The sequence below is a fragment of the Hemiscyllium ocellatum genome, chromosome 3, assembly GCF_020745735.1.
Source record: "Hemiscyllium ocellatum isolate sHemOce1 chromosome 3, sHemOce1.pat.X.cur, whole genome shotgun sequence".
NCBI classification, from domain to species: domain Eukaryota; kingdom Metazoa; phylum Chordata; class Chondrichthyes; order Orectolobiformes; family Hemiscylliidae; genus Hemiscyllium; species Hemiscyllium ocellatum.
The window spans coordinates 72,624,565-72,647,371 of record NC_083403.1 but is presented as its reverse complement, the minus strand read 5'-3'; the positions used below and the strand labels follow the sequence as shown (position 1 = coordinate 72,647,371).

The 22,807-nt window shown below is 46.5% G+C and overlaps 1 protein-coding gene across 1 annotated transcript in view; it reads right to left on the bottom strand.

Annotated features, from left to right (window-relative positions):
- The window catches only part of clvs2 (clavesin 2), a 131,273-nt gene extending 109,525 nt beyond the window's left edge, over positions 1 to 21,748 (bottom strand). The window contains exon 1 of the mRNA XM_060821199.1: positions 21,360 to 21,748. Coding sequence (XP_060677182.1) covers positions 21,360 to 21,748 — 389 coding nt within the window. The remainder of the gene's footprint in view (positions 1 to 21,359) is intronic.
- Between the last annotated feature and the right edge of the window lie 1,059 nt (positions 21,749 to 22,807).

The following is a 22,807-nucleotide window of genomic DNA, read 5'->3' as shown; positions in this document are numbered from 1 at the left end:
GGGTCGGTGATATAATGAGCGTGAAGAGAGTGTTGGTGATGAAATGAGCGTGGAGAGAGTGTCAGTGATAGAATGAGGGTGGAGAGAGTGTCTCGGTGGTGGAATAAGGTTGGAGAGAGTGTCCGTGATAGAATGAGGGTGGATAGAGTGTCAGTGATATAATGAGGGTGGAGAGAGTGTTGGTGATATGAGAGTGGAGAGAGTGTTGGTGATAGTGTAAGATTTGTGAGAGTGTCTTTGATAGAATGAGGGTGGAGAGAGAGAATGTTGATGATAGATTGAGGTTGGAGAGTGTGTTGGTGATAGAATGAGAGTGGAGGCAGATTGTCGGTGATAGAAGAAAGTGGAGAGAGTGTTGGTTATAGAATGGGTGTGGAGAGAGAGTGTGTTGGTGATAGAATGAGAGTGGAGGGGGAGTGTCGGTGATATAATGAGGGTGGAGTGAGTGTCGGTGATAGAACGAGGGTGGAGAGGGAGAGTGTCGGTGATATAATGAGGGTGAAGAGTGTGTTGGTGATGAAATGAGCGTGGAGAGAGTGTCGGTGATATAATGAGGGTGGAGAGAGTGTTGGTGATAGACTGAGGGTGGAGAGAATGTTGGTGATAGAATGAGGTTTTGGGGAGAGTGTCGGTGTTATAATGAGGGTGTAGAGAACGTGTTGGTGATAGAATGTGGTTGGAGAGAGTGTGTTGGTGATAGAATGAGGGTGAAGGGAGTGTTGGTGATATAATGAGGGTGGAGAGTTTGGTGATATAATTAGGTTTGGAGAGAGAGTCGGTGTTATAATGAGGTGGGGAGAGTGTCGGTGATAGAATGAGGGTGGAGTGGGAGAGTGTCGGTGATATAATAAGGGTGGAGAGACTGTTGGTGATGAAATGAGCGTGGAGAGAGTGTCAGTGATAGAATGAGGGTGGATAAAGTGTCAGTGATAGAATGAGGGTGGAGAGAGTGTTGGTGATAGACTGAGGGTGGAGAGAGTGTTGGTGATAGAATGAAGGTGGAGAGAGTGTGTTGGTGATAGAATGAGGGTGAAGGGAGTGTTGGAGATATAATGAGGGTGGAGAGTTTGGTGACATAATTAGGTTCGGAGAGAGAGTTGGTGTTATAATGAGGTGGGGAGAGTGTTGGTGATAGAATGAGGGTGGAGAGAGAGTGTCGGTGATATAATGAGGGTGGAGAGACTGTTGGTGATGAAATGAGCGTGGAGAGAGTGTCGGTGATATACTGAAGGTGGAGAGAGAGTGTCAGTGATAGAATGAGGGTGGAGAGGGAGAGTGTCGGCGATATAATGAGGGTGGAGAGTTTGGTGATATAATTAGGTTTGGAGAGAGAGTCGGTGTTATGAGGTGGGGGGAGTGTTGGTGATAGAATGAGGGTGGACAGAGAGTGTCGGTGATATAATGAGGGTGGAGAGAGTGTCAGTGATAGAATGAGAGTGGAGAGAGAGATGTGTCAGTGATAGAATGAGGGTGGAGAGAGTGTTGGTGATAGACTGAGGGTGGAGAGAGTGTTGGTGATAGAATGAGGTTTTGGGGAGAGTGTCGGTGTTATAATGAGGGTGGAGAGAACGTGTTGGTGATAGAATGTGGGTGGAGAGAGAGTGTGTTGGTGATAGAATGAGAGCAGAAGGAGAGTTGGTGATAGAATGAGGGTGGAGAGAGAGTGTAGGTGATAGAATGAAGGAGGAGAGAGAGTGTCGGTGATAGAATGAGGGTGGAGAGATGACGGTGATAGAATGAGGGTGGAGAGGGAGAGTGTCGGCGGAAGAATAAGGGTGGAGAGAGTGTCAGTGATGAAATAAGCGTGGAGAGAGTGTCGGTGATATAATGAGGGTGGAGAGAGAGTCTCGGTGGGATAATAAGGTTGGAGAGAGTGTCAGTGGTAGAATGAGGGTGGATAGAGTGTCAGTGATAGAAAGAGGGTGGAGAGAGTGTTGGTGATAGAATGAGGTTTTGGGGAGAGTGTCAGTGTTATAATGAGGGTGTAGAGAACGTGTTGGTGATAGAATGTGGTTGGAGAGTGTGTGTTGGTGATAGAATGAGGGTGGAGCGAGAGTGTCGGTGATAGAATGAGGGTGAAGGGAGTGTTGGTGATATAATGAGGGTGGAGAGTTTGGTGATATAAGTACGTTTGGAGAGAGAGTTGGTGTTATAATGAGGTGGGGGGAGTGTTGGTGATAGAATGAGGGTGGAGAGAGTGTTGCTGATAGACTGAGGGTGGAGAGAGTGTTGGTGATAGAATGAGGTTTTGGGGAGAGTGTCGGTGTTATAATGAGGGTGGAGAGAACGTGTTGGTGATAGAATGTGAGTGGAGGGAGAGTTGGTGATTGAATGAGGATGGAGACAGAGTGTCGATGATAGAATGAGGGTGGAGAGAGTGTCTCGGTGGGATAATAAGGGTGGAGAGAGTGTCAGTGATAGAATGAGGGTGGAGAGAGTGTCAGTGATAGAATGAGGGTAGAGAGAGTGTTGGTGATAGAATGAGGGTGGAGAGAGTGTTGGTGATATAATGAGGGTGGAGAGAGTGTTGGTGACAGAATGAGTGTGGAGAGAAAGAGAGTGTCGGTGATAGAATAAGGGTGGAAAGAGTGCTGGTGATCAAATGTGGGTGGAGAGAGAGTGTTGATGGTATAATGAGGGTGGAGAGAGGGTTGGTGATAGAATGTGTGTGGAGAGAGAGAATGTCGGTGTTAGAATAAGGGCGGAGAGAGTGTTGGTGATATGATGAGGGTGGAGAGAGCGTGTTGGTGATAGAATGAGGGTGGAGAGAGAGTGTTAGTGATAGAATGTGGATGGAGAGAGAGTGTTGGTGATATAATGAGGGTGGAGAGAGTGTTGGTGATATGAGGGTGGAGAGAGTGTTGGTGATAGTGTAAGATTTGTGAGAGTGTCTTTGATAGAATGAGGGTGGAGAGAGAGAATGTTGGTGATAGATTGAGGTTGGAGAGTGTGTTGGTGATAGAATGAGAGTGGAGGGAGATTGTCGGTGATAGAAGAAAGTGGAGAGAGTGTTGGTTATAGAATGGGTGTGGAGAGAGAGTGTGTTGGTGATAGAATGAGGGTGGAGAGTTTGGTGATATAATTAGGTTTGGAGAGAGAGTCGGTGTTATAATGAGGTGGGGAGAGTGTCGGTGATAGAATGAGGGTGGAGTGGGAGAGTGTCGGTGATATAATAAGGGTGGAGAGACTGTTGGTGATGAAATGAGCGTGGAGAGAGTGTCGGTGATAGAATGAGGGTGGAGAGGGAGAGTGTCGGTGATAGAATGAGGGTGGAGAGAGTGTCAGTGATAGAATGAGGGTGGATAGTGTGTCAGTGATAGAATGAGGGTGGAGAGTGTGTTGGTGATGGACTGAGGGTGGAGAGAGTGTTGGTTATAGAATGAGGTTTTGGGGAGAGTGTCAGTGATATAATGAGGGTGGAGAGAACGTGTTGGTGATAGAATGAGAGTGGAGGGAGAGTTGGTGATAGAATGTGGGTGGAGAGAGTGTTGGTGATAGAATGAGGGTGGAGAGTGTGTTGGTGATGGACTGAGGGTGGAGAGAGTGTTGGTGATAGAATGAGGGTGGAGAGTGTGTTGGTGATGGACTGAGGGTGGGGAGAGTGTCGGTGATAGAATGAGGGTGGAGTGGGAGAGTGTCAGTGATATAATGAGGGTGGAGAGAACGTGTTGGTGATAGAATGAGGGTGGAGAGAGTATGTTGGTGATAGAATGAGAGTGGAGGGAGAGTTGGTGATAGAATGAGGGTGGAGAGAGAGTGTCGGTGATAGAATGAGGGTGGAGAGTTTGGTGATATAATTAGGTTTGGAGAGAGAGTCGGTGTTATGAGGTGGGGGGAGTGTTGGTGATAGAATGAGGGTGGACAGAGAGTGTCGGTGATATAATGAGGGTGGAGAGATGTGTCAGTGATAGAATGAGGGTGGAGAGAGTGTTGGTGATAGACTGAGGGTGGAGAGAGTGTTGGTGATAGAATGAGGTTTTGGGGAGAGTGTCGGTGTTATAATGAGGGTGGAGAGAACGTGTTGGTGATAGAATGTGGGTGTAGAGTTTGGTGATATAATTAGGTTTGAAGAGAGTGTCGGTGTTATAATGAGGTGGGGAGAGTGTTGGTGATAAAATGAGGGTGGACAGAGAGTGTCGGTGATAGAATGAGGGTGGACAGAGAGTGTCGGTGATATAATGAGGGTGGAGAGTCTGTTGGTGATGAAATGAGCGTGGAGAGAGTGTCGTTGATATACTGAAGGTGGAGAGAGAGTGTCAGTGATAGAATGAGGGTGGAGAGGGAGAGTGTCGGCGATATAATGAGGGTGGAGAGAGTGTCGGTGATAGAATGAGGGTGGATAAAGTGTCATTGATAGAATGAGGGTGGAGAGAGTGTTGGTGATAGACTGAGGGTGGAGAGAGTGTTGGTGATAGAATGAAGGTGGAGAGAGTGTGTTGGTGATAGAATGAGGGTGAAGGGAGTGTTGGTGATATAATGAGGGTGGAGAGTTTGGTGACATAATTAGGTTCGGAGAGAGAGTTGGTGTTATAATGAGGTGGGGAGAGTGTTGGTGATAGAATGAGGGTGGACAAAGAGTGTCGGTGATAGACTGAGGTTTGGGAGAGAGTGTCAGTGATATAATGAGGGTGGAGAGAACGTGTTGGTGATAGAATGAGGGTGGAGAGAGTATGTTGGTGATAGAATGAGAGTGGAGGGAGAGTTGGTGATAGAATGAGGGTGGAGAGAGAGTGTCGGTGATAGAATGAGGGTGGAGAGTTTGGTGATATAATTAGGTTTGGAGAGAGAGTCGGTGTTATGAGGTGGGGGGAGTGTTGGTGATAGAATGAGGGTGGACAGAGAGTGTCGGTGATATAATGAGGGTGGAGAGATGTGTCAGTGATAGAATGAGGGTGGAGAGAGTGTTGGTGATAGACTGAGGGTGGAGAGAGTGTTGGTGATAGACTGAGGGTGGAGAGAGTGTTGGTGATAGAATGAGGTTTTGGGGAGAGTGTCGGTGTTATAATGAGGGTGGAGAGAACGTGTTGGTGATAGAATGTGGGTGTAGAGAGAGTGTGTTGGTGATAGAATGAGAGCAGAAGGAGAGTTGGTGATAGAATGAGGGTGGAGAGAGAGTGTCGGTGATAGAATGAGGGTGGAGAGATGACGGTGATAGAATGAGGGTGGAGAGGGAGAGTGTCGGTGGGAGAATAAGGGTGGAGAGAGTGTCAGTCATGAAATAACCGTGGAGAGAGTGTCGGTGATATAATGAGGGTGGAGAGAGTGTCTCGGTGGGATAATAAGGTTGGAGAGAGTGTCAGTAGTAGAATGAGGGTGGATAGAGTGTCAGTGATAGAAAGAGGGTGGAGAGAGAGTTGGTGTTATAATGAGGTGGGGGGAGTGTTGGTGATAGAATGAGGGTGAAAAGAGCCTGTTGCTGTTATAATGAAGGTGGAGAGAGAGTGTCGTTGATATAATGAGGGTGGAGTGAGTGTCGGTGATAGAATGAGGGTGGAGAGGGAGAGTGTCGGTGATATAATGAAGGTGAAGAGAGTGTTGGTGATGAAATGAGCGTGGAGAGAGTGTTGGTGATAGAATGAGGTTTTGGGGAGAGTGTTTGTGTTCTAATGAGGGTGGAGAGAACGTGTTGGTGATAGAATGAGGGTGGAGAAAGAGTTGGTGATAGAATGAGGATGGAGAGAGAGTGTCGGTGATAGAATGAGGGTGGAAAGAGTGTTGGTGATATAATGAGGGTGGAGAGAGTGTCTTGGTGGGATAATAACGGTGGAGAGAGTGTCAGTGATAGAATGAGGCTGGAGAGAGTGTTGGTGATAGAATGAGGGTGGAGAGAACATGTTGGTGATAGAATGAGGGTGGGGAGAGTATGTTGGTGATAGAATGAGAGTGGAGGGAGAGTTGGTGATAGAATGAGGGTGGAGAGAGAGTGTCGGTGATAGAATGAGGGTGGAGAGAGTGTTGGTGATATAATGAGGGTGGAGAGTTTGGTGATATAATTAGGTTTGGAGAGAGAGTCGGTGTTATATTGAGTTGGGGGGAATGTTGGTGATAGAATGAGGGTGGACAGAGAGTGTCGGTGATAGAATGAGGGTGGACAGAGAGTGTCGGTGATAGAATGAGGGTGGAGAGAGTGTCGGTGATAGAATGAGAGTGGAGAGAGAGAGTGTCAGTGATAGAATGAGGGTGGAGTGAGTGTTGGTGATAGAATGAGGTTTTGGGGAGAATATCGGTGTTATAATGAGGGTGGAGAGAACGTGTTGGTGATAGATTGTGGGTGGAGAAAGAGTGTGTTGGTAATAGAATGAGGGTGGAAGGAGAGTTGGTGATAGAATGAGGGTGGAGAGAGAGTGTCGGTGATAGAATGAAGGAGGAGAGAGAGTGTCGGTGATAGAATGAGGGTGGAGAGATGTCGGTGATAGAATGAGGGTGGAGAGGGAGAGTGTCGGTGGGAGAATAAGGGTGAAGAGAGTGTCAGTGGTAGAATGAGGGTGGATAGAGTGTCATGATAGAAAGAGGGTGGAGAGAGTGTTGGTGATAGACTGAGGGTGGAGAGAGTGTTGGTGATACAATGAGGTTTTGGGGAGAGTGTCGGTGTTATAATGAGGGTGTAGAGAACGTGTTGGTGATAGAATGTGGTTGCAGAGAGTGTGTTGGTGATAGAATGAGGGTGGAGAGAGAGTGTCGGTGATAGAATGAGGGTGAAGGGAGTGTTGGTGATACAATGAGGATGGAGAGTTTGGTGATATAAGTACGTTTGGAGAGAGAGTCGGTGTTGTAATGAGGTGGGGGGAGTGTTGGTGATAGAATGAGGGTGAAAAGAGCCTGTTGCTGTTAGAATGAGGGTGGAGAGAGAGAGTGTCGGTGATAGAATGAGGGTGGAGAGAATGTTGGTGATATACTGAGTGTGGAGGGTGTGGTGATATAATGAGTGTGGAGGGAGAGTGTCAGTGATAGAATGAGGGTGGAGAGAGAGAGTGTCAGTGATATAATGAGGGTGGAGATTGTGTTGGTGATAGAATGAGGGTGAAGAGAGTGTCGGTGATATAATGAGGGTGGAGACTGTGTTGGTAATACAATGAGTTTTGGAGAGAGAGAGTGTTGGTGATATCAGGGTGAACAGTGTGTTGGTGATAGAATGAGGTTTGCAAAAGGGAATGTCAGTGATAGAATGAGGCTGGAGGGAGAGTTGGTGATATAATGAGGTTGGAGAGAGAGTTTTGATGATTGTCTACTTTCAATCTAAGTGTACTCGTGATAGAATGAGGGTGGAGAGAGAGTGTCGGTGATATAATGAGGGTGGAGAGACTGTTGGTGATGAAATGAGCGTGGAGAGAGTGTCGGTGATATACTGAAGGTGGAGAGAGAGTGTCAGTGATAGAATGAGGGTGGAGAGGGAGAGTGTCGGCGATATAATGAGGGTGGAGAGAGTGTCAGTGATAGAATGAGGGTGGAGAGAGTGTTGGTGATAGACTGAGGGTGGAGAGAGTGTTGGTGATAGAATGAAGGTGGAGAGAGTGTGTTGGTGATAGAATGAGGGTGAAGGGAGTGTTGGAGATATAATGAGGGTGGAGAGTTTGGTGACATAATTAGGTTCGGAGAGAGAGTTGGTGTTATAATGAGGTGGGGAGAGTGTTGGTGATAGAATGAGGGTGGACAGAGAGTGTCGGTGATAGACTGAGGTTTGGGAGAGAGTGTCAGTGATATAATGAGGGTGGAGAGAACGTGTTGGTGATAGAATGAGGGTGGAGAGTTTGGTGATATAATTAGGTTTGGAGAGAGAGTCGGTGTTATGAGGTGGGGGGAGTGTTGGTGATAGAATGAGGGTGGACAGAGAGTGTCGGTGATATAATGAGGGTTGAGAGAGTGTCGGTGATAGAATGGGCGTGGAGAGAGAGTGTGTTGGTGATAGAATGAGGGTGGAGGGGGAGTGTCGGTGATATAATGAGGGTGGAGTGAGTGTCGGTGATAGAACAAGGGTGGAGAGGGAGAGTGTCGGTGATATAATGAGGGTGAAGAGTGTGTTGGTGATAGACTGAGGGTGGAGAGAGTGTTGGTGATTGAATGAGGTTTTGGGGAGAGTGTCGGTGTTCTAATGAGGGTGGAGAGAACGTGTTGGTGATAGAATGAGGGTGGAGAGAGTATGTTGGTGATAGAATGTGAGTGGAGGGAGAGTTGGTGATAGAATGAGGATGGAGAGAGTGTGTCGGTGATAGAAAGAGGATGGAGAGTTTGGTAATAGATTTAGGTTTGGAGAGAGTGTTGATGATATAATGAGGGTGGAGAGAGTATCGGTGCAAGAATGAGGGTGGAGAGGGAGAATGTCACTGATATAATGAGGTTTGGAGAAAGAGAGTGTCAGTGATAGAATGAATGTGGAGAGAGTGTTGGTGATATAATGATGGTGGAGAGAGAATATTGGTGATAGAATGAAGATGGAGAGAGTATGTTGGTGATAAAATGAGGATGGAGAGAGTGTGTTGGTGAAAGAATGAGGATGGAGAGAGAGTGTTGGTGATAGAATGAGGGTGGAGACAGTGTTGGTGACAGAATGAGGGTGGAGAGAGAGAGTGTCGGTGATAGAATAAGGGAAGAGAGAGTGTTGGTAATCAAATGAGGGTGGAGAGAGTGTTGGTGTTAGAATAAGGGTGGAGAGAGTGTTGGTGATATGATGAGGATGGAGAGAGAATATTGGTGATAGAATGAGGATGGAGAGAGAGTGTTGGTGATATAATGAGGGTGGAGAGAGTGCTGGTGACAGAATGAGTGTGGAGAGAGAGAGAGTATCGGTGATAGAATAAGGGTGGAAAGAGTGTTGGTGATCAAATGTCGGTGGAGAGAGAGTGTTGGTGATATAATGAAGGTGGAGGTCATGTTGGTGATAGAATGTGTGTGGAGAGAGAGAATGTCGGTGTTAGAATAAGGGCGGAGAGAGTGTTGGTGATATGATGCGGGTGGAGAGAGCGTGTTGATGATATAATGAGGGTTGAGAGAGAATGTTGGTGATAGCATGAAGGTGGAGAGAGAGTGTTGGTGATAGAAAGAGAGTGGAGAGAGTGTTGGCGATATAATGAGGATGGAGAGAGTGTTGGTGATAGTGTAAGATTTGTGAGAGTGTCTTTGATAGAATGAGGGTGGAGAGAGAGAATGTTGGTGATAGATTGAGGGTGGAGAGAGTGTTGGTGATAGAATGAGGTTGGAGAGTGTGTTGGTGATAGAATGAGAGTGGAGGGAGAGTGTCGGTGATAGAAGAAAGTGGAGAGAGTGTTGGTGATAGAATGAAGGTGGAGAGTGTGTTGGTGATAGAATGAGGATGGAGAGAGAGTGTGTTGGTCGTAGAATGAGGGTGGAGAGATGGTTTTGGTGATAGAATGAGGGTGGAGAGAGAGTATCGGTAAAAGAATGAGAGTGGAGAGAGTGTTGGTGATAGAATGAGGGTGGAGAGAGAGATTGTTGGTGATAGAATGTGGGTGGAGGGAGAGAGTATTGGTGATAGAATGAGGGTGGAGAGAGTGTTGCTGATATAATGAGGGTGGAGAGAGAGTGTCAGTGATAGAATGTGGGTAGAGAGTGCATTGGTGATAGAATAAGGGTTGAGAGAGAATGTCAGTGATAGAATGAGGGTGGAGAGAGAGTGTGTTGGTGATAGAATAAGAGTGGAGGGAGAGTTGGTGAAAGAATGAGGGTGGAGAGCGTGTTGGTGACAGAATGAGTGTGGAGAGAAAGAGAGTGTCGGTGATAGAATAAGGGTGGAAAGAGTGTTGGTGATCAAATGTGGGTGGAGAGAGAGTGTTGATGATATAATGAGGGTGGAGAGAGTGTTGGTGATAGAATGTGTGTGGAGAGAGAGAATGTCGGTGTTAGAATAAGCGCGGAGAGAGTGTTGGTGATATGATGAGGGTGGAGAGAGCGTGTTGGTGATAGAATGAGGGTGGAGAGAGAGTGTTAGTGATAGAATGTGGATGGAGAGAGAGTGTTGGTGATAGAATGAGGGTGGAGAGAGAAGGTCCATGATGGAATGATGGTGGAGAGAGAGTGTTGGTGACAGAATTAGAGTGGAGAGAGTGTTGGTGATATGAGGGTGGAGAGAGTGTCAGTGACAGTGTAAGATTTGTGAGAGTGTCTCTGATAGAATGAGGGTGGAGAGAGAGAATGTTGGTGATAGATTGAGGGTGGGGAGAGTGTTGGAGATAGAATGAGGTTGGAGAGTGTGTTGGTGATAGAATGAGAGTGGAGGGAGAGTGTCGGTGATAGAAGAAAGTGGAGAGAGTGTTGGTTATAGAATGGGTGTGGAGAGAGAGTGTGTTGGTGATAGAATAAGGGTGGAGGGGGAGTGTCGGTGATATAATGAGGGTGGAGTGAGTGTCGGTGATAGAACGAGGGTGGAGAGGGAGAGTGTCGGTGATATAATGAGGGTGAAGAGTGTGTTGGTGATGAAATGAGCGTGGAGAGAGTGTCGGTGATGTAATGAGGGTAGAGAGAGTGTTGGTGATAGACTGAGGGTGGAGAGAGTGTTGGTGATAGAATGAGGTTTTGGGGAGAGTGTCGGTGTTCTAATGAGGGTGGAGAGAACGTGTTGGTGATAGAATGAGGGTGGAGAGAGTATGTTGGTGAGCGAATGTGAGTGGAGGGAGAGTTGGTGATAGAATGAGGATGGAGAGAGAGTGTCGGTGATAGAATGAGGGTGGAGAGAGTGTTGGTGATATAATGAGGGTGGAGAGTTTGGTGATATAATTAGGTTTGGAGAGAGAGTCGGTGTTAAAATGAGGTGGGGGGAGTGTTGGTGATAGAATGAGGGTGGAGGGAGAGTGTCGGTGATAGAATGAGAGTGGACAGAGAGTGTCGGTGATATAATGAGGGTGGAGAGATTGCTGGTGATGAAATGAGCGTGGAGAGAGTGTCGGTGATATAATGAAGGTGGAGAGAGAATGTCGATGATAGAATGAGGGTGCAGAGGGAGAGTGTTGGTGATATAATGGGGGTAGAGAGTGTGTTGGTGATAGAATGAGGCTGGAGAGAGAGTGTTGGTGATATAATGAGGATGGAGAGTTTGGTAATAGATTTAGGTTTGGAGAGAGTGTCGGTGATATAATGAGGGTGGAGAGAGTTGGTGATGGAATGAGGGTGGAGAGAGTGTCGGTGCAAGAATGCGGGTGGAGAGGGAGAATGTCGCTGATATAATGAGGTTTGGAGAAAGAGAGTGTCAGTGATAGAATGAGTGTGGAGAGAGTGTTGGTGATATAATGAGGGTGGAGAGAGTGTTGGTGATACAATGAGGGTGGAGAGAGAGTGTGTCGGTGATAGAATAAGGGTGGAGAGAGTGTTCGTGATATGATGAGGGTGGAGAGAGAATATTGGTTATAGAATGAGGATGGAGAGAGAGTGTTGGTGATAAAATGAGGGTGGAGAGAGAGTGTTGGTGTTATAATGAGGGTGGAGAGAGTGCTGGTGACAGAATGAGTGTGGAGAGCGAGAGTATCGGTGATAGAATAAGGGTGGAAAGAGTGTCGGTGATATAATGAGGTTGGAGAGTGTGTTGGTGATAGAATGAGAGTGGAGGGAGAGTGTCGGTGATAGAAGAAAGTGGAGAGAGTGTTGGTGGTAGAATGAGAGTGGAGGGAGAGTGTCAGTGATAGAAGAAAGTGGAGAGAGTGTTCGTGATAGAATGAAGGTGGAGAGTGTGTTGGTGATAGAATGAGGATGGAAACAGAGTGTGTTGGTCGTAGAATGAGGGTGAAGAGAGTGTGTTGGTGATAGAATGAGGGTGGAGAGAGAATATTGGTGATAGAATGAGGATGGAGAGAGTGTTGGTGATAGAATGAGAGTGGAGGGAGAGTGTCGGTGATAGAAGAAAGTGGAGAGAGTGTTGGTTATAGAATGGGTGTGGAGAGAGTGTGTGTTGGTGATAGAATGAGGGTGGAGGGGGAGTGTCGGTGATATAATGAGGGTGGAGTGAGTGTCGGTGATAGAACGAGGGTGGAGAGGGAGAGTGTCGGTGATATAATGAGGGTGAAGAGTGTGTTGGTGATGAAATGAGCGTGGAGAGTGTGTCGGTGATATAATGAGGGTGGAGAGAGTGTTGGTGATAGACTGAGGGTGGAGAGACTGTTGGTGATAGAATGAGGTTTTGGGGAGAGTGTCGGTGTTCTAATGAGGGTGGAGAGAACGTGTTGGTGATAGAATGAGGGTGGAGAGAGAGTGTCGGTGATAGAATGAGGGTGGAGAGAGTGTTGGTGATATAATGAGGGTGGAGAGTTTGGTGATATAATTAGGTTTGGAGAGAGTCGGTGTTATAATGAGGTGGGGGGAGTGTTGGTGATATAATGAGGGTGGAGAGACTGCTGGTGATGAAATGAGCGTGGAGAGAGTGTCGGTGATATAATGAAGGTGGAGAGAGAATGTCGATGATAGAATGAGGGTGTAGAGGGAGAGTGTTGGTGATATAATGGGGGTAGAGAGTGTGTTGGTGATAGAATGAGGCTGGAGAGAGAGTGTTGGTGATATAATGAGGATGGAGAGTTTGGTAATAGATTTAGGTTTGGAGAGAGTGTCGGTGATATAATGAGGGTGGAGAGAGTTGGTGATGGAATGAGGGTGGAGAGAGTGTCGGTGCAAGAATGCGGGTGGAGAGGGAGAATGTCGCTGATATAATGAGGTTTGGAGAAAGAGAGTGTCAGTGATAGAATGAGTGTGGAGAGAGTGTTGGTGATATAATGAGGGTGGAGAGAGTGTTGGTGATACAATGAGGGTGGAGAGAGAGAGTGTCGGTGATAGAATAAGGGTGGAGAGAGTGTTGGTGATATAATGAGGGTGGAGAGAGTGTTGGTGATAGTGTAAGGTTGGTGATAGTGTAAGATTTGTGAGAGTGTCTTTGATAGAATGAGGGTGGAGAGAGAGAATGTTGGTGATAGATTGAGGGTGGAGAGAGTGTTGGTGATAGAATGAGAGTGGAGGGAGAGTGTCGGTGATAGAAGAAAGTGGAGAGAGTGTTGGTGATAGAATGAGAGTGGAGGGAGAGTGTCGGTGATAGTAGAAAGTGGAGAGAGTGTTGGTGATAGAATGAAGGTGGAGAGTGTGTTGGTGATAGAATGAGGATGGAGAGAGAGTGTGTTGGTCGTAGAACGAGGGTGAAGAGAGTGTGTTGGTGATAGAATGAGGGTGGAGAGAGAAGGACCGTGATGGAATGATGGTGGAGAGAGAATGTTGGTGATAAAATGAGGGTGGAGAGAGTGCTGGTGACAGAATGAGTGTGGAGAGAGAGTGTGTCGGTGATAGAATAAGGGTGGAAAGAGTGTTGGTGATCAAATGTGAGTGGAGAGAAAGTGTTGGTGATATAATGAGGATGGAGAGAGTGTGTGTTGGTCGTAGAATGAAAGTGGAGAGATGGTTTTGGTGATAGAATGAGGGTGGAGAGAGAGTATCGGTAAAAGAATGAGAGTGGAGAGTGTGTTGGTGATAGAATGAGGGTGGAGAGAGAGATTGTTGGTGATAGAATGTGGGTGGAGGGAGAGAGTATTGGAGATAGAATGAGGGTGGAGAGAGTGTTGCTGATATAATGAGGGTGGAGAGAGAGTGTCAGTGATAGAATGTGGGTAGAGAGGGCATTGGTGATAGAATGAGGGTTGCGAGAGAGTGTCGGTGATAGAATGAGAGTGGAGAGTGTTGGTGAAAGAATGAGGGTGGAGGGAGAGAGTGTCCATTGGTGATAGAATAAGGGTTGAGAGAGAATGTCAGTGATAGAATGAGGGTGGAGTGTGTGTTGGTGATAGAATAAGAGTGGAGGGAGAGATGGTGAAAGAAAGAGGGTGGAGAGCGTGTTGGTGACAGAATGAGTGTGGAGAGAAAGAGAGTGTCAGTGATAGAATAAGGGTGGAAAGAGTGTTGGTGATCAAATGTGGGTGGAGAGAGAGTGTTGATGATATAATGAGGGTGGATAGAGTGTTGGTGATAGAATGTGTGTGGAGAGAGAGAATGTCGGTGTTAGAATAAGCGCAGAGAGAGTGTTGGTGATATGATGAGGATGGAGAGAGAAGGTCCATGATGGAATGATGGTGGAGAGAGAGTGTTGGTGACAGAATTAGAGTGGAGAGAGTGTTGGTGATATGAGGGTGGAGAGAGTGTTGGTGACAGTGTAAGATTTGTGAGAGTGTCTTTGATAGAATGAGGGTGGAGAGGGAGTATGTTGGTGATAGATTGAGGGTGGGGAGAGTGTTGGAGATAGAATGAGGTTGGAGAGTGTGTTGGTGATAGAATGAGAGTGGAGGGAGAGTGTCGGTGATAGAAGAAAGTGGAGAGAGTGTTGGTTATAGAATGGGTGTGGAGAGAGAGTGTGTTGGTGATAGAATGAGGGTGGAGGGGGAGTGTCGGTGATATAATGAGGGTGGAGTGAGTGTCGGTGATAGAACGAGGGTGGAGAGGGAGAGTGTCGGTGATATAATGAGGGTGAAGAGTGTGTTGGTGATGAAATGAGCGTGGAGAGAGTGTCGGTGATAGACTGAGGGTGGAGAGAGTGTTGGTGATAGAATGAGGTTTTGGGGAGAGTGTCGGTGTTCTAATGAGGGTGGAGAGAACGTGTTGGTGATAGAATGAGGGTGGAGAGAGTATGTTAGTGAGCGAATGTGAGTGGAGGGAGAGTTGGTGATAGAATGAGGATGGAGAGAGAGTGTCGGTGATAGAATGAGGGTGGAGAGAGTGTTGGTGATATAATGAGGGTGGAGAGTTTGGTGATATAATTAGGTTTGGAGAGAGAGTCGGTGTTATAATGAGGTGGGGGGAGTGTTGGTGATATAATGAGGGTGGAGAGACTGCTGGTGATGAAATGAGCGTGGAGAGAGTGTCGGTGATATAATGAAGGTGGAGAGAGAATGTCGATGATAGAATGAGGGTGTAGAGGGAGAGTGTTGGTGATATAATGGGGGTAGAGAGAGTGTTGGTGATAGAATGAGGCTGGAGAGAGAGTGTTGGTGATATAATGAGGATGGAGAGTTTGGTAATAGATTTAGGTTTGGAGAGAGTGTCGGTGATATAATGAGGGTGGAGAGAGTTGGTGATGGAATGAGGGTGGAGAGAGTGTCGGTGCAAGAATGCGGGTGGAGAGGGAGAATGTCGCTGATATAATGAGGTTTGGAGAAAGAGAGTGTCAGTGATAGAATGAGTGTGGAGAGAGTGTTGGTGATATAATGAGGGTGGAGAGAGTGTTGGTGATACAATGAGGGTGGAGAGAGAAGGTCCGTGATGGAATGATGGTGGAGAGAGAGTGTTGGTGACAGAATGAGAGTGGAGAGAGTGTTGGTGATATGAGGGTGGAGAGAGTGTTGGTGATAGTGTAAGGTTGGTGATAGTGTAAGATTTGTGAGAGTGTCTTTGATAGAATGAGGGTGGAGAGAGAGAATGTTGGTGATAGATTGAGGGTGGAGAGAGTGTTGGTGATAGAATGAGGTTGGAGAGTGTGTTGGTGATAGAATGAGAGTGGAGGGAGAGTGTCGGTGATAGTAGAAAGTGGAGAGAGTGTTGGTGATAGAATGAGGATGGAGAGAGAGTGTGTTGGTCGTAGAACGAGGGTGAAGAGAGTGTGTTGGTGATAGAATGAGGGTGGAGAGAGAAGGTCCGTGATGGAATGATGGTGGAGAGAGAATGTTGGTGATAAAATGAGGGTTGAGAGAGAGTGTTGGTGATATGATGAGGGTGGAGAGAGAGTGTTGGTGATAGAATGAGGATGGAGAGAGAGTGTTGGTGATAAAATGAGGGTGGAGAGAGAGTGTTCGTGATATAATGAGGGTGGAGAGAGTGCTGGTGACAGAATGAGTGTGGAGAGAGAGTGTGTCGGTGATAGAATAAGGGTGGAAAGAGTGTTGGTGATCAAATGTGGGTGGAGAGAGAGTGTTGGTGATATAATGAGGGTGGAGAGAGTGTTGATGATATAATGAAGGTGGAGGTCGTGTTGGTGATAGAATGTGTGTGGAGAGAGAGAATGTCGGTGTTAGAATAAGGGCGGAGAGAGTGTTGGTGATATGATCAGGGTGGAGAGAGCGTGTTGATGATATAATGAGGGTTGAGAGAGCATGTTGGTGATAGAATGAGGGTGGAGAGAGAGTGTTGGTGATAGAATGAGGGTGGAGAGAGAAGGTCCGTGATGGAATGATGCTGGAGAGAGAGTGTTGGTGACAGATTGGGAGTGGAGAGAGTGTTGGTGATATAATGAGGGTGGAGAGAGTGTTGGTGATAGTGTAAGATTTGTGAGAGTGCCTTTGATAGAATGAGGGTGGAGAGAGAGAATGTTGGTGATAGAATGAGGTTGGAGAGTGTGTTGGTGATAGAATGAGAGTGGAGGGAGAGTGTCGGTGATAGAAGAAAGTGGAGAGAGTGTTGGTGATAGAATGAAGGTGGAGAGTGTGTTGGTGATAGAATGAGGATGGAGAGAGAGTGTGTTGGTCGTAGAATGAGGGTGGAGAGATGGATTTGGTGATAGAATGAAGGTGGAGAGAGTGTTGGTGATAGAATGAGGGTGGAGAGAGAGATTGTTGGTGATAGAATGTGGGTGGAGGGAGAGAGTATTGGTGATAGAATGAGGGTGGAGAGAGTGTTGCTGATATAATGAGGGTAGAGAGAGGGTGTCAGTGATAGAATGTGGTAGAGAGTGCATTGGTGATAGAATGAGGGTTGCGAGAGAGTGTCGGTGATAGAATGAGAGTGGAGACAGTGTTGGTGAAAGAATGAGGGTGGAGGGAGAATGTCAGTGATAGAATGAGGGTGGAGAGAGAGTGTGTTGGTGATATAATGAGGGTGGAGAGAGTGTTGGTGACAGAATGAGAGTGGAGAGAGTGTTGGTGATATGAGGGTGGAGAGAGTGTCAGTGATAGTGTAAGATTTGTGAGAGTGTCTTTGATAGATTGAGGGTGGAGAGAGAGAATGTTGGTGATAGATTGAGGTTGGAGAGTGTGTTGGTGATAGAATGAGAGTGGAGGGAGATTGTCGGTGATAGAAGAAAGTGGAGAGAGTATTGGTTATAGAATGGATGTGGAGAGAGAGTGTGTTGGTGATAGAATGAGGGTGGAGGGAAGTGTCGGTGATATAATGAGGGTGAAGAGTGTGTTGGTGATGAAATGAGCGTGGAGAGAGTGTCGGTGATATAATGAGGGTGGACAGAGTGTTGGTGATAGACTGAGGGTGGAGAGAGTGTTGGTGATAGACTGAGGGTGGAGAGAGTGTTGGTGATAGAATGAGGTTTTGGGGAGAGTGTCGGTGTTCTAATGAGGGTGGAGAGAACGTGTTGGTGATAGAATGAGGGTGGAGAGAGTATATCGGTGAGCGAATGTGAGTGGAGGGAGAGTTGGTGATAGAATGAGGATGGAGAGAGAGTGTCCGTGATAGAATGAGGGTGGAGAGAGAGTGTCGGTGATAGAATGAGGGTGGAGAGAGAGTGTCGGTGATAGAATGAGGGTGGAGAGAGTGTTGGTGATATAATGAGGGTGGTAAGTTTGGTATTATAATTAGGTTTGGAGAGAGAGTCGGTGTTATAATGAGGTGGCGGGAGTGTTGGTGATAGAATGAGGGTGGAGGGAGAGTGTCGGTGATAGAATGAGGGTGGAGAGACTGCTGGTGATGAAATGAGCGTGGAGAGAGTGTTGATGATAGAATGAGGTTGCAGAGGGAGAGTGTCGGTGATATAATGGGGGTAGAGAGTGTGTTGGTGATAGAATGAGGCTGGAGAGAGAGTGTTGGTGATATAATGAGGATGGAGAGTTTGGTAATAGATTTAGGTTTGGAGAGAGTGTTGGTGATATAATGAGGATGGAGAGAGTTGGTGATAGAATGAGGGTGGAGAGAGTGTCGGTGCAAGAATGAGGGTGGAGAGGGAGAATGTCACTGATATAATGAGGTTTGGAGAAAGAGAGTGTCAGTGATAGAATGAGTGTGGAGAGAGTGTTGGTGATATAATGAGGGTGGAGAGAGAGTGTTGGTGTTAGAATTAGGGTGGAGAGAGTGTTGGTGATATGATGACGGTGGAGAGAGAATATTGGTGATAGAATGAAGATGGAGAGAGAGTGTTGGTGATAAAATGAGGATGGAGAGAGTGTGTTGGTGATAGAATGAGGATGGAGAGAGAGTGTTGGTGATATAATGAGGGTGGAGACAGTGTTGGTGACAGAATGAGAGTGGAGAGAGAGAGTGTCGGTGATAGAATAAGGGTAGAGAGAGTGTTGGTGATCAAATGAGGGTGGAGAGAGTGTTGGTGTTAGAATAAGGGTGGAGAGAGTGTTGGTGATATGATGAGGGTGGAGAGAGAGTGTTGGTGATATAATGAGGGTGGAGAGAGTGCTGGTGACAGAATGAGTGTGGAGAGAGAGAGTATCGGTGATAGAATAAGGGTGGAAAGAGTGTTGGTGATCAAATGTGGGTGGAGAGAGAGTGTTGGTGATATAATGAGGGTGGAGAGAGTGTTGATGATATAATGAAGGTGGAGGTCATGTTGGTGATAGAATGTGTGTGGAGAGAGAGAATGTCGGTGTTAGAATAAGGGCGGAGAGAGTGTTGGTGATATGATGAGGGTGGAGAGAGCGTGTTGATGATATAATGAGAGTTGAGAGAGTATGTTGGTGATAGAATGAGGGTGGATAGAGAGTGTTGGTGATAGAATGAGGATGGAGAGAGAGTGTTGGTGATAGAATGAGGGTGGAGAGAGAAGGTCCATGATGGAATGATGGTGGAGAGAGAGTGTTGGTGACAGAATGAGAGTGGAGAGAGTGTTGGTGATATAATGAGGGTGGAGAGAGTGTTGGTGATAGTGTAAGATTTGTGAGAGTGTCTTTGATAGAATGAGGGTGGAGAGAGAGAATGTTGGTGATAGATTGAGGGTGGAGAGAGTGTTGGTGATAGAATGAGGTTGCAGAGTGTGTTGGTGATAGAATGAGAGTGGAGGGAGAGTGTCAGTGATAGAAGAAAGTGGAGAGAGTGTTGGCGATAGAATGAAGGTGGAGAGTGTGTTGGTGATAAAATGAGGATGGAGAGAGAGTGTGTTGATCGTAGAATGAGGGTGAAGAGAGTGTGTTGGTGATAGAATGAGGGTGGAGAGATGGTTTTGGTGATAGAATGAGGGTGGAGAGAGAGTATCGGTAAAAGAATGAGAGTGGAGAGAGTGTTGGTGATAGAATGAGGGTGGAGAGAGAGATTGTTGGTGATAGAATGTGGGTGGAGGGAGAGAGTATTGGTGATAGAATGAGGGTGGAGAGAGTGTTGCTGATATAATGAGGGTGGAGAGAGAGTGTCAGTGATAGAATGTGGGTAGAGAGTGCATTGGTGATAGAATGAGGGTTGCGAGAGAGTGTCGGTGATAGAATGTGAGTGGAGACAGTGTTGGTGAAAGAATGAGGGTGGAGGGAGAGAGTGTCCATTGGTGATAGAATAAGGGTTGAGAGAGAATGTCAGTGATAGAATGAGGGTGGAGAGAGAGTGTGTTGGTGATAGAATAAGAGTGGAGGGAGAGTTGGTGATAGAATGAGGGTGGAGAGAAAGAGAGTGTCAGTGATAGAATAAGGGTGGAAAGAGTGTTGGTGATCAAATGTGGGTGGAGAGAGAGTGTTGATGATATAATGAGGGTGGAGAGAGTGTTGGTGATAGAATGTGTGTGGAGAGAGAGAATGGCAGTGTTAGAATAAGCACGGAGAGAGTGTTGGTGATATGATGAGGGTGGAGAGAGCGTGTTGGTGATAGAATGAGGGTGGAGAAAGAGTGTTAGTGATAGAATGAGGATGGAGAGAGAGTGTTGGTGACAGAATGAGAGTGGAGAGAGTGTTGGTGATATGAGGGTGGAGAGAGTGTCAGTGATAGTGTAAGATTTGTGAGAGTGTCTTTGATAGAATGAGGGTGGAGAGAGAGAATGTTGGTGATAGATTGAGGTTGGAGAGTGTGTTGGTGATAGAATGAGAGTGGAGGCAGATTGTCGGTGATAGAAGAAAGTGGAGAGAGTGTTGGTTATAGAATGGGTGTGGAGAGAGAGTGTGTTGGTGATAGAATGAGGGTGGAGGGGGTGTGTCGGTGATATAATGAGAGTGGTGTGAGTGTCGGTGATAGAACGAGGGTGGAGAGGGAGAGTGTCGGTGATATAATGAGGGTGAAGAGTGTGTTGGTGATGAAATGAGCGTGGAGAGAGTGTCGGTGATAGAATGAGGGTGGAGAGAGAGTATCGGTAAAAGAATGAGAGTGGAGAGTGTGTTGGTGATAGAATGAGGGTGGAGAGAGAGATTGTTGGTGATAGAATGTGGGTGGAGGGAGAGAGTATTGGTGATAGAATGAGGGTGGAGAGAGTGTTGCTGATATAATGAGGGTGGAGAGAGAGTGTCAGTGATAGAATGTGGGTAGAGAGTGCATTGGTGATAGAATGAGGGTTGCGAGAGAGTGTCGGTGATAGAATGAGAGTGGAGACAGTGTTGGTGAAAGAATGAGTGTGGAGGGAGAGAGTGTCGGTAATAGAATGAGGTTGGTGAGTCCCTTGGTGATAGAATAAGGGTTGAGAGAGAATGTCAGTGATTGAATGAGGGTGGAGAGAGTGTGTTGGTGATAGAATAAGAGTGGAGGGAGAGTTGGTGATAGAATGAGGGTGGGGAAAGAGTGATGGTGATAGAATGAAGATTGAGAGTGTGTTGGTGATAGAATGAGGATAGTGAGAGAATGTCGGTGATAGAATGAGAGTGGAGAGAGTGTTGGTGATAGATGAGGGTGGAGAGAGAGTGTTGGTGATAGAATAAGAGTGGAAGGAAGTTGGTGATAGAATGAGGGTGGGGAGAGAGTGTCGGTGATAGAATGAGGGTGGAGGGACAGTGTGTTGGTTTATAGAATGAGGGTGGAGAGAAGGAGAGTGATAGAATGAGGGTGGAGAGAGTGTGGGTGATAGAATGAGGGTGGAGGAGAGGGAATGTTAGTATGAGAGTGATGATTAATACAGGTTTGCTGATGTCATATAATAAAGCATTCTAACTAATTTGACGACTGGATTTTAAATCACCCAGGTACATTTTCCTTGCCAAGTCTATTGTACTGTATTATTTCATATGAGCATCATTTGCTATTAATAGGTTGAGTTCAGTAATACATACGTTTTTTTTTAGTAACTTACACCTCGAATTTTTTTATCAGGATTTTGGGAGGTTTTTTCCCTTTATATAATCGTTAAAGGGCGGTTATTTAATGATTTGTTTTACCCTGTCACAATTCGACTGGAGGTAGGCCAGAGGTAGCGGTGATACACATTTGTACAAAAGCCTAATATTAACTGGGAAATTTTTAATGTCATTCAAGCTGAACTGGAACTAAGTCACACCCAATAGTGCTCGTTCAGGGTGATCAGAATCTTCTATTCAGCCTTGTACCTGCTCTGGTCCCAGTTGGAAGCGAAGAGGACCAAGATTTTCCTGCCAAAATGATCCAGGTTAGAAAGCACTCCAGGGAAGCCATCCTTCAGCGCCTGTTTGATCCCTGGGTCGGTGGCTTTGAAGTTCTTGAACATGTCCAGGTTCTGCTGACGATACTCAAAATACTGAGCAAGGAGGCGGAATGCCTCGAAATGGTTAAACTTTCGAGCTCTGAGGAACCTTAAGATGAAAGCATCATCAGTCCGAAGGAAGCCGATGTCCGGCCGGGTGATAATCATATCTCTTACTTCCTGGATATCCTGATGTAAGGTGTCTGGATTCTCATTCAGCTCCACCTTAGCTTTTTCCAGAGTTTCTGGAGACAGCCCGGCTTGCAAATGAGTCATTGTTCTCCTATTCCCTTTGTGAGATGTGCAGGGTTAGAGCTTTCCTGATGCGGGGAGCGAGCGGCGAGCCAATCTGCCTTTTCAGCTTCCGATGATCATTTCTTGTCCTTTTATTTTTGATTTGGTAAACGAGTGGATCCGATCGAAATGTCCAAAAAAAATAACGGTACTCGGTTCCCCAGTAGTCGCGTTAACCCAAGGCTAAAACCCCAGGCGCAGTCCCACGCATGTGGTGTTACTGGATGTAACTCAGATCAATATAACAAGCTTCAAATTGCAGAATACGGTTCCTACCATTATCCAGGCAATGCGGCACCCTGCAGCAAGAGTCATTTCAATTCCCAGCCACTGTGTTATCACAAGCTGCTCACACGGTGGCTGCTCACAGCTTAACGTCGACTTTCAGCGGTTCACTCGTGCTGTACATCTTCACCAGTGTGTGCATGTGTGTGTGTGTGTTTTCTGTTGTTTTGTTTGAATGACTCGGCGTCCTGCTGCTGCGTCCTATCGGCTTTACGTCAGTGCTGGAGGTGCTGGGGAAAGTGAGGATCGGAAAGCTGGGCGGACACAATGGCTGGAGACAGAAAGCGAGCAGGATATCAGATGCTCAGCACCTGCTCTCACCGCCAGCAGCCCCACTGCTCATCTCGTTTATTGCTTAAAGCGAAGAGCCCAATCCCCTCCCTTGTTTTGTTTTTACATCCTCACCACCAGAAAAAAAATCAACTCAGTCAGGAGTGACAGGTTCCCACTTGGAAAATGAATCTGCGATTTAATGACAGGGTGACCTTTCGCGGGCGGTAAAGCTTTTGCTATTATTCATGTTGATCAATTTGACACAGATCTGGGTTCAAAAATACATTTCATTCCTCACTCCTCCTTGGCTTAAATACCTGGTTTCTCTTAATGAACGCGATGGCTATCAATTATAATCGTTTCCAGACATTTTTATTACGGATGGATTTTATTGCAGCGAAAGAAATGTTTAACCCTAATGACCTATATCTTCCATAGAACAGGTGCCCCTCCCTGGTGCAGTCGAATACATTACCAGCATTT